The 12,290-nt window shown below is 33.4% G+C and overlaps 1 protein-coding gene across 1 annotated transcript; it reads right to left on the bottom strand.

The window, feature by feature from the left end:
* Window positions 1-4,597: 4,597 nt before the first annotated feature.
* On the bottom strand, window positions 4,598-8,573 carry QWRF7 (QWRF motif protein (DUF566)). Its single transcript, XM_088517025.1, has 5 exons — window positions 7,758-8,573; window positions 5,355-5,591; window positions 5,110-5,199; window positions 4,780-4,890; window positions 4,598-4,669 (listed from the first exon to the last, which is right to left on the bottom strand). The coding sequence occupies exons 1-5, from the start codon at window positions 8,343-8,345 to the stop codon at window positions 4,598-4,600; spliced, it is 1,098 nt and encodes a 365-aa protein (XP_088373151.1). The 5' UTR covers window positions 8,346-8,573.
* Between the last annotated feature and the right edge of the window lie 3,717 nt (window positions 8,574-12,290).

Below are 12,290 nucleotides of genomic sequence, written 5' to 3'. Positions count from 1 at the left end.
TAACTCCGTCAATTCACCCTCATTTAAATTAAATATTTCACGTGTTGAGTCTCACCTATTAAAAGGGAGTTTGAGCCCACAGGTGAGTGAGAGTATTAAAGTATTAATTAAGTGATTTAATTTACTTCTTCTATCAGCTTAAGCTTTTGGGATAACTGATAATTTAACATACCTTGGAAGGAATAGTCCATCATGTGGAAGCGGTCCAACACTTGGTGGCTGGTCCTGCCACAAATCTGGCAAGAGACTAGAGGTGCAATGTTGAGGGATGAACCACTAGGACCTAAGAGGCAGTGGCGGAGCCCCAAAGATCTAAATTTTTTTTTCCACCCAAAAATTAAAAAAAAAAATTCCAAGGATGCTACTATGAATGGTAAACTTTAATAATGCCCAAACTTAATACATATGAATGGTAACCAAAAAAAAAAATCCTTATCTAATACATATGTATGGTAAACTTTAATATCCATATGATTGTTTATTTTGTTGTTTAACTTTGATTGTCTCTTACGAGGTCGTGATTTAACTTGAAAATTTTAGGTTAATGAATAAACTTTAGGTTTATGAATTGATTGATTTAACTTGCTGAGAGTTTCAATTTAGATTTGATACTTGATGATTTTGTACTTCTAAGAGACCGTAAAGTGTAGTTCTAGACACTTTTTTTTTTTTTTTTGGTATTTGTCTTTTTGATATATATATAGTGCCGATATGTTACATTTCTAATATATTAATTTGAGCACATATTTATGAATTTTTATAGATATTTTTTTGTGATGCATATATTATGTGAATTACCAAATTTTTAGGGTAGAAAAAATTTTAGGACGCCAAAAAAATTTTAGCGGCACCCCCAATATAGATTGTCTAGCTCCGCCACTGCTAAGAGGACAAGGCGTGCAGATGTAGTAGGGCCGCCATGTCTAGAACCAGAAGGTCCTTTAGCGTATCCAAGACGATGGCTGAATTTATTAGGCTAAGAACTCTTCATGCGGTTGTATGGTTGGAAGTTTGGTTGAGTATGACTGCCTTGGCGCTGCATAAACAAATTAAGCAAAGTTTGAGGCATCAGTAGCAACCTTCTGTTGTTGTTGATTGAGGAGCATCTTGTGATTTAGCATATCATCTTGAAAATCTGCAAGAGATAAAGCCTTGTAAAGGGATTGAAAGAGGGATTGAGTCCACCCATGAATAAGGAAATTAAATCCTCATCATCAATAGGCTTGCCAATGGCTGGAAGTTGGTTTGCCCAAGATTTGGTAGACTGCAGATATTCAGCACATGGTTTTGAACCCTGGTAAAGGTTCTAGAGTCGCTTTTTCAAGTGTGATACCCGTGAGCAAGATTGGTTGGTGAAACTCTGAGCAAGAGCATTCCAAATTTGTTGAGAAGTGTGTAACCCAAACATAATGGAGAGAATGGGTGCTTCTAAGGAAGAATTAATCCAACTTAACAGAAATTAATCCTTCCTACACCAAATAGAGTAATCAGGATTTAGTACATCTTTGCCTTGATCATTAGGCAAAAATTTAGGTGGGCAGGTTCAGTACCATCCACAATGCCCATCATATCATGGCTTTTCAAAGTTGGAACAGTTTGAGAAAGCCAAGCCAAATAACTGCCCCCCTCATCAAGTTTGCCTGCAGCAAATTGATTAAAATTGGGAAGGATATAGGTTGCGGGAACAGTGTTTGAAGAGGAAGAGGCCATTAAGGAAAATAGGTAAACAAAAGTAGAAAGGCGTTGGCCTATGAAGGCTCTGATATCATGAAACAATTTTGAACTATAAGGAAATAGTAGTAACTTTTCTTGATGATCAAAACAGAGATACATGTACAGTATATATAGCAGTTATGCTGACTATACAGTAATTACAGTAAATCAATTCCATGTTTCATGGAATTGATTGATTACATAATTGCATAGACTAATGACAGAATTATACAAATCAGTGACAAAGGTTTCCTTAAGTATTGCATCTTGATTTGGTAGCAAACTATGTGTTTCCTTGAGTAAGATCATTCCTTTTCTGTTGTGATTCCAGCAATCACATTGTAATTCTTTCCTTGTATGTTTGAGAGCTACAGCTGTACCATGATTCTTGGCTAACAGAATGGCAAGTGATTGCCCTTGATCCTTGCGTGACAGAGCAGTTGTTGCACTGGCAGTATCTTCAAGTGCACCAGCTGCTGTACTGTCTGCGGTGGACAGTTTAACACTAACAAAACCATCAACGCTATGACGAGATCCATTATTTTTTACAATAATTAATCCACACGGAAAGGCAGAAAGTTATATAAAATTCAAACAAGCACCATGTAGAAGTGGGTGTGTTATTTGTTGAAAAAACTTCTGTAAAGGATAATGATAATCCATCATGATATAAACAACAAATATTCAAATTCAAACATATTGTATCTATTATAGATAAGCTCTCTTCTTATCATATTAGATAGATTTCTCAGGATAGAGTTTCAATTGTAATTTAAATTATCTCTGTAGATCACTTAGAGTTCAAATATGTAATTCTGTTCTATATATACAAACAGCCTACTACTCAATTGAGTAAGGCAAAACAACCATTTATATTATTTTCACAACTTCTAATGATACCTAGAAAGAAGGCAAAATAAATATTAAACTATTGACGAAGAGAATATGTCATATAATATCAATTTTTTTTATAAAAAAAAAATAAAAATCAAACTCTTGTTTTTTCTCACATCATTCACCTAAAAATAATTGAATATTAACATTGATACTTTAAATGGCAAATGACTATAGTAAATTCTTTTGGAGTGGATATGAAAACAAGAGTCACCTCTAGGCTCTAGCTGTTAAATTGGGTGCTTTATATGAGATTCGCAAGTAAAAGACATAACAAATTATATTATTTACTTACTGAAAAAAAGAAAAAAAAAAAAAAAAAAGAAGTAAGATTAAAGATAAACGATGCCAAAAGCATTAGATGTAAGAATTTGTAATTAAGGTATGGCATGTATGTCACATATATTTACTGTAATTATAAAATAAATATAATTACGATGTTTAGTGATTTATTCTAAATAAATATTATTTTGTGGATTCAAGTATTTTGAATTGATTATTTATTTGATTCTTATTCATTGAAGAGATGAATAAATGAAGTAACAATTCTGATTGAGGGTCCTTGACCAACCTATAAATAAAGCTTGTATATTCTATTATTGGCACTAGTAGGTGAGGATCTGTCTTTCTTTATTGCAGGGTTTAATTTATAATTCGCTTAAGTAAACATGGCTTGAGGTAATTCTGAATGGTATCAAAGCCACCTCTAGGCTATTTTGTTAAGCATTAAGTAATATTGTTTTCGATGGTTATTGTGAACGTTCAGTTTTGTACTTGTTTCTAATCAAACCTAGGAAAAAACTTTAACCGGTTTTACAATTTCTTTTCATGTAACGCCGCCATTGCAAGTTCACAACTTCAGATAAGCTAATCACTGACGTTGTAAACATGAAATTGAATATCTTGTTGTAATTCAAAATTGATAGAAATTGATAATACGTTGAATGGGTTGAATGGATTGAGCTCATGATGTCCCAAACCTTGCTTGAACAGCCTTCACAAAATCTTTCCAACTAGTGAAAGTTCTTAGATCATTTCTTAAAAAGCATGATTGAAGCTACTGAATTGGGGGAGATGATCATTTCCCATGATTTAAAGTGGTTACATGACATTTAACGGTATACATAACGTCAATATTGATCAAGGATAGAGCATCTTTATACTAAAATTGGTTAATGATTAAAGTTTACCAAAATAAATAAAAGAATTAGATGGACTAGGGAAGCACAATTCTCATAATTTTTTTTTTTTAATGATGAAATGATGAAACCCTCAGATGAATTCAAAAATCAACCAAAAAAAAAAAAAAAGGCACTCGGGAAAAAATTTATAAAAAGGAGGTATTTTAGAATACCTCTTTTCTTCTTTTCTCTTCTTCCTCTCTACCAACCTTCGAACCCTTGCACTGGTCAAGGTAACATATGTCACCGACCAACACGGTACAAGGGAAGCTGGTGACAAAGTGTTGTAAATTTTATAATTCTTTCTAAACAAACGTAGGAAAGCACCTCAACCCATTTTACAACAAAATATGAGAATAAAATTAAAAAATGGAGGTATTTTAGAATACCTCTTTATTGTTTTTTCTGTCCTGTAGGCACCATTACTCGAACCTTTGCTCTGGTCAAGGCGACAAATGCCACCGACCAACGCGGACAAGGGAAGTTGGTGACAAATATGTTGTCAATTTAATAGTTGCTTTAAACAAACGTAGGGAAACAATTTCATTTCATATAACACCACCATCACAAGTTCACAACTTCAGATAAGCTGATCACCGACATTGTAAAGATGAAATTGAATTTCTTGCTATAATCCAAAACTGATAGAAATTGATAACAGGTTGGATGAATGATATGGGAAAATTCTTGATTATTCACAAAATTAAATTAAATATAATAATCTTAAATAATTACATATCATACAGTTTTCATCGCCGATAATAAATTCGTTAATCTAACAAAATATATCTATAGAATTCCTCTAATTTTCAATGACCTTGGCATCTCCTTGACTCCTTAGTAGCTTGAATGAGATGTACTTGTAAGCTTTTCTCCTTTGCCTGTTACAATATACAAAAAACAAAAAATTAAATTTTTGAAAACATTATTATCACTATGAATTAGTCTAATATATCATTGATTTGGGCTCAAAGATTATAGTGAGGCTTACCAATAATGTAGCAACCAACGTAATTGCCATCTCAATTTCTTCCAAGTGCTCTTCATCTTGTTCTAACGTGCATGTGAGCTCTGTAAGGAGATAAAAGATTGTCTCAATCTGCTGAAATAACCCAAATTAATGTTAGTGGACTTGTCGAAGAAAACCTTTAATCTCTGTTAATACAAAAATACAATAAACTTATCAATATTGACGTCTTTAATCACTGGACTATTTGCATGGATTTTATTATTATTATTATTTGGATAAGATGCCAAATTAATTCCGTTTGATTAAGCTGTATGGGTAAGTTAGGAGTGTTTAGAATATTTTGGTTTGAACCTTTGAGAAGAATTTGGTGATCATCGCCACAATGCTGTCCATAACTTCCATAGCCGTGCTCAGAGCTTGGTATGTAGACACCACATCAGCCTGTCGTGTAGCAGTGGGAGGCAGAGATGAAATTAGATTTTCACACAAAAAAAAATAAAAAAATTGACAGGTTTTCCTTCGAACCAACCTTTATAAATTTACCTCGTGTTCATATATATATATATAGAAAGAAGCAGAAACTACTAGTAAATTACCTTAGCATCTTGTACTAAAGGAAGCCTGATTGATAGGCTTGATAATTTTCTTGTCATTCTGCAAATTGATTCTTGATTTCTTTTCTCCAACTTTGCCCATTCATTCAGAAGGAAAATCTGTGGGTTGATAATTTGATATACTTTGATCTCAAGTTTCACCCGTTCCATTTGAATTTGCATTTCTACTATGCTTTTCCTCATTTTGAATATTCTAATCCATACAAAAAATATTTTCGCCTGAAAGTACCCAACAAAAAAGAAAAGAAAAAGAGAGGTTATAATTAATGATGTGTCACCCTGAACTAAATATCTAATTAATTTGAAACTTTATTGAAAATTTGAAATTACATAATCATCAAGCATCTATGTGCTGCTTTGTGATTCTTGAAGTAGAGTATGTATATAGAATGAAAAAGTTATGTGACAAATTAAGAATGGTGTTTCTTTGGTGGAGCTTTTGCAGACCTATGGAACCCATAGCGTAGGCTGGGCTTTTGTATCTTGGGCCGGCAGGCTAGTGAACCTATTACACCGAATTGAGATGGACTCTTGAAATATCTGTGCCTTGGTCAAGTCATGACACATATGTAGGTGTTCTCTGTTTCCTATGAGAATATTATAAAATTTCTATTATACATTTTGTATGATTCTTCATACAAAATAAATTTTACATTGTTATTATGTGGTTAAAAAATTTATGATTCCATAAATGTGAGTATTGCAATATATGTTATTATCCATAATGGGTTAACTCATGATACCAGAATAAAAAAATAAAAAAATAATCTTTGGCCGTGCTACCTAGCCTACCTTAATGATGGATATTAATTTAAGAGATTGGGATCCCATGCAATACAATTTTTGTAGACCATTGATTTTGTATGAGAATATGGGTCAAATATGAAAAATTATTAACCCTTAGCATTTCTCAATTTACAATTAATTGTCCACATAATGACAATAATGCGAAAAGACATTGAAAGGTTAGTTTGGGTTTTGTTGGGGTGACCGAACCACCTCAAAGAATGGTTGGGTGTGACATCTCCGAAGTGGTTATGCTCGAATCTCATCGGGCGTAGCTACAACCACCCCCAACAACCTTGGAAGTGGTTGCCTCACCCCAAGAGCGACTCCAAAAGTAGTGTGACCACCTTTGAATCATACTATTTGTGTGGCTGCCACCCAACACCCACGGGACCACTTTTTTTCTTCCTTTTTTTTTTTTTTCCTTTAATTTTTGCTACGATCTGTATTGTCCATTTGAAATGGATGGTCCAGCTAAGAAGGTATTGAACTGCGCTATACTTTCCTAAGTTTCCTTAATATGGTGCACTGTACATCATAAATATCATGATGTTACTTTTCTTTTATGTTGGCACATTTATGATATTATAGGGCGTCATTAATCAAAGGATCATTAGTTTTTACGTTGGCATGCAATATTGATATAAATGATGTCCAAAATTTATGTGTAAATTTATAACTCTTGAGTAGTAATAATTGATGAAATATTTGTTTATTATATATATTTTGAGTTTTTTCAACAGTGGTGGCATGCAATGGCAAAACTAGAAGTTTTAGTTTGAGGGGCAAAATTAAAATATATATTATTTGGGGAGACAAAAATAATTTTTAAAGTCTATTTTATAATATAAATTTTCCGGTCCCCAAGGGCTAAGGTGGTTCCGCCCCTGGACCGGCATGCATTGGTAAACATGTCATTGCAAATACTTCAGCAGAGAAATATTGTGAGAGACTCAACAAAAGAGAAGTCTATAAATTTCAACAATAAGAAATTTTTTTTGATTTGAAATAGGTATTTTGTGCCAAAATACTCAAGTAAGCACATTATATCCTACACCGAATGAAATGTGTATTCTTAAAATATTCTCTTGCTGTGGCCCAAAATGCCTTTAAGACAGTGAAATATTTATGCTTCAGCCAAATCATTTCATATATATCAATGATATTTCGTTTCCTATATTCTCGTTATTATAAATTTTTTTATTATACATTATGTATTATTATTCATCCAAAATAATAATTTTAAATTATTATTAGTATTAGTTATTAAAATACTATGAATAATTATATTATTTTATAACTCCTAGAACAAAAAAAAAAAAAGTGATGTGAGTTGACAAAATAAAATATAAAAAAGTAAATGATAAATGCAAAATTAATTACTTAGAACGCATATAGACAAATTAATTAAACAGGCTCTTAATTAGCATGTAATTATGTAGACCCTCTCGCATACCATTGTCCACTAAAAAAAAAAAAAAATTGGAAAAGAAGAAATATTTTTGTGGATTCTAATTTTTTTTTTTTTTTTTTGCCACTCGAAAATGTTCCAAAAAAAATTAAAGTCAGAGCAAACCAATTAAGTTGCAGGAAGCGTACCTTTGCAACTCCCTTTACAGCAGCCATGGCAACCTCAGCTTTGGCATTCACAAACCTCCACTGCAACAATCTATTCTGCAGAACCCGGAACCGATGAAACTCTTCCTCTTGTACTCTTGACACTTTCTTCTGCTTGAAGTACTTCAAAACCCCACTAACGCCACCTTTAACCCTCTTTCCTCCAGACCCTGCCGATTTCGGCGTCTCCGCCTTCGCCGGAGACCTCAAAGACCGCCCTGGCGACAAAGCCCACGCGGATGGCGAACTCGTGACCGACCTTGCCCCCTTTGGTGTGCCAGTAGTAAGTGGACTGCCGCGGTGTAAGAAATTACCAAAACGAGTATTTTCTTGCGGCTTCTTTTGCGGGCTTGAAATGAGGATTGAGGGGCTAATGTTTTCTTCATTTTTGTTGGTTCTTGATTTCGTCGTTGATTTAGGGCGGGGCTTTATTGCTCTTTGGCCGGAATTTGGCGTGCATGAATTGTTTTCAGGTAGTGGGGTGGCGGGAGTTGTGCTTCGGCTTCGTAGAAGGCGAGGCGAAGGCGGCAACGGAGCGGAGAGGCGGCGACAACTACGCGTGATTTCCATTGATTTCCGTGTACCAGCTGGTGGAGGTTTGAGGTTATATTTTTTAGATGGTTTGGAGGAGAATACAGAGCATATAAAAACCGTAAGGTCTAAGAAAGAAGCACCGCGGTAGCTGCAAGCCTGCAAGCTGTTGAGAAGTTGAGAGCACGTCGTTGAGCCAGAAACGCTGACTGCGCCTACATGTCACCACGCCATGCAAAAAGTCTCTGTCCCTCTCTCCTCCTCTCTGTCACCGGTCAAGGCCTCCACTAAGAGGAAATTTTTTTTCTTTCTAGTACACTTTGAAGTGTTTCGATAAAAGGGGTAGCCCATTTTCGAATAAATTAGTGGAAAAATAAAAATAAAAAATCCTTTGACCCCAAAGTTTCCGAGGAGACTTTATACACGAAGTCAAAAACGACAAACACTTTTTTGTTTTTTTTTGTTTTTGACGGTGGGAATATTTAACGAGCAAAACAATTTTTCTTGAAAAAAAAAATAAAATTAAACTAATTTACAATTTATTGACATTCCTGAACATGTGACAAGATAAGGAACATTAAAAATTAAACTTTCCATTACATATTGACATATGTTAATAAGTTGTAATTATTTTGTTTCTTTTGAAAAACTCTTTATATTATTCATCTCATAAAATTATATCTAACACAACAATATAAAAAATACAGGGAGAAATTTCGTCCATCAAAACTTGATCTATGATATGTTTAGCTGCTCTTTTGACTAAACCATGGGTCACATAATTTACCTCATTTTTGACACGAACTATGCGCCAAACAGGTACTATTTTAAGTACTGCTGGGGTATCTTCCACTAGTTGCCGATATCTGCTCCAATTTTTCTTGCTTAATTAGACAACATTAACAATTTAAAGCGTATCTCCCTCTAAAACAATGTCTCAGACCCAGGTATTTACAAAACTCTGTGGCATATTAAAATTTCAACACTTTAGCTGCGCGCAGTGGGTTAGAGTTCCCTCCCTGGTCTTTTTTTCTTTTCCTTTTTTTGTAGTTATCAGTTCTCCCTTAAGACTCCTTACCATACACTGGTTGTCACTCCATTCGTTTATGTAAATGAATTGTAGGTGTAACACTATACGACAGAGAAGGCCAAAGAGATCTAAATTCTTACTACTTATTAAGTAATTTGATATGGGGCCAAAAAGGGGGGAAAAATGTTAAATCTATGTGTGTTTAATAGCTGCTTTCTTAAGTTGTGCCATTATTATTACAGTTAATATTTTGACATTTTTGTAAAATGTCTTGGAAAAATTCAAGAAAGTCTTTGTCGAACACATTATTATTAGAACCATTAACAACCATAATGGCATATTCATCTTAATCTCTAAAGAAATTTTTGCCAACGTCTCATTGTGCAATTTATCTCTTATCGATTTTACTTCATGTTCAATGGTGAGAGTCTGACAAAGAGATTTTCGCAGTAACAAAGCTAAAACTTTAATTTACCTTATTAAAGATTCCGTAAAGCAAGGACAAATATTTGTATTTATTGAGACAATAGTTACAATAACTCAAAAGACAAAGAACTCAAGAGTTAAAAGTTACAATAACTTAAGAGACAATGAACTCAAGTCGAGAGTTACAAGAACTCAAGTGACAAGAATTACAAATGATACATTAAGTTTATTAATGTTAATGTAGAAGTAGAAATGCTTGTAACGTTCATATTCTTTCTCTATAAATAGAGTATTGTATACTATCAAATATATCAAGGAAATATGTAGCAAAGAAAATGCTTTGATGTGTGGATATAGGCCATAAGCTGAACCACCTTAATTCTCCGAGTTTCTCATCTTTGTTCTCATTTATCTTCTCTAAATTATAAGTTTTAACTATTGGGTCGAAGACATTTTCACCGTCGAAGTATCCTTGTCATCCAAGTTCCGGCTATAGTAGCCGATGCCGGCCAAAATTTGCCGATGTCAAAATTCCGGTCAAAGTAATAGATGCCGGCCAAAAAAAAAAAAAGTTGCCGATGTCGGCCAAGAGTCGCCGAAGTCCAAGTTTTAGTCATAGCAGCCGATGTTCCAATTTAGGCCATAGAAGCCATTTTTGAGCCCTTTGATGTTCAAGATCAAACCTCAACGTACGTGATCTACCGTTGGGTTTGAGGGGGCGTATTGAGACAAGAGTTACAATAACTCAAAAGACAAAAAACTCAAGAGTCAAAAGTTACAATAACTCAAGAGACAATGAACTCAAAAGTTACAAGAACTCAAGTGACAGGAGTTACAAATGATATATTAAGTTTATTGCTATTAATGTAGAAGTAGAAATACTTGTAACGTTCATACTCTTTCTCTATAAATAGAGTATTGTACACTATATCAAGAAAATATGTAGCCAAGAAAATGCTTTGATGTGTGAACGTAGGCCATAAGTCGAACCACCTTAATTCTTTGAGTTCTCATTTCTCTTCTCTAAATTATAAATTTTAATAGTATCCACCGTATGATATAGGCCCTTCGATTTGAAATAGGAAAGTTAAGTTAATTGAAAAACTTTTGATCACTCCAATTTTTACTTTTTTTACTTTACATTATCTAGAGAGTCAAAGAGTCAAAAACACACAGATATTTGTAAGATAAAATGATATGTTTATCAAATGAAAACATTTGAAATTCAAATATATATATGAAAACATTTGAAGGAAGCTAAAGAAAAGATAGTGATAATCAAATTGATGCTAATCTTCACCAAAAAAAAAAAAAAAAAAAAAAAAAAAAAATGATGCTAATCTCAAAACATTTAATGCCAGGTTGTCTGGTTGAAATCTTAGAAATCATAACAGTGGCTGGCCATGGTAAAAAGTCAACGGAAATTGGAATTACAGCAATGACGTACAATTATTTCTTACTTTTTAGGGATTTTTAGATTTCGAATATAAGAATCCGATGATATTTTCTTCTTTTTCCTTCTTTTTTTTTAAGGAATTCTCATACTGTAATATACAGTCAAGACACTCTATAAACTCGGGCATTCAATTGATGAAATTGAAAACTATGGTGTAATACAAAATTCAAAAGAAGCACAGGGGAATTACATAATATTTTCCTTCAAATCAAAGCATAAAGCAAATTCCTAATAATTGGGGTAGAACCTCATATATATATATATATATATATATATATATAGGGCAGTAAATAATATAATAAAGGCCATGTGAATTCTCTTATTCCAGGACGAGACCAAACTACTTATGAGAATACATCTATGATGATGTGATAGTTAAAATTAATCATTAATTTTTATCTTTTACAAGTCATTATTAATCTAAAAGTTGATTTTCACTGTTATATTATTGTACAATTATATAAGAGCTTATTAAATAGTATTACTCAATTACTTATATACCCATATTTTGACTGTATACTTCATTCAGTTAAAACAGTATCTTCAAGATGTTTTTCTATAAGAAAACTGAAATCGAAATAGGCTGATCAGAAAACTAGCTCAGGGAGCTAGGATTCAGTAAAAAAGAAAAGGAATATATATATATTAAAAAAATGGCAGGAAAGCATCGGGTTCAAGTAATGTGCTTTTTGATGGTTGGACCTAACCTCACGTACATGATCAGGAGACAGACTACGGGGCATAACTTTCCATGCATGAGAATCACAAGCTACCGTACGAGTTATTTTTCTGAATTTATGAAAAAGGCTTTTAAATGCATTAAGAAAATGTCGCATTAGCTGAATGCATTGGGTCGTGTTTAATGCCCTATTTAATAAACAATATTGTAAGCGTGAAACGGTGAAAAAACTGACATAGATTAGACATGTATGTAAACCTATGTATGTATAGGGACCAGTTGATATACATAGAAAACGGCTCCGTTTTGACGCCACGTAAATCAATTGAGCCCAAAAGCTGTGCCAGTCTGTGACTGAATTGACCCACCCAAATGTATGCACAAAAAAACATA

The sequence above is a fragment of the Corylus avellana genome, chromosome 5 (genome assembly GCF_965113065.1).
Source record: "Corylus avellana chromosome 5, dhCorAvel1.hap1.2, whole genome shotgun sequence".
Classification (NCBI taxonomy): domain Eukaryota; kingdom Viridiplantae; phylum Streptophyta; class Magnoliopsida; order Fagales; family Betulaceae; genus Corylus; species Corylus avellana.
Note: the sequence above shows the minus strand (reverse complement) of the source record. Positions and strands in the feature narration are given on the sequence as shown.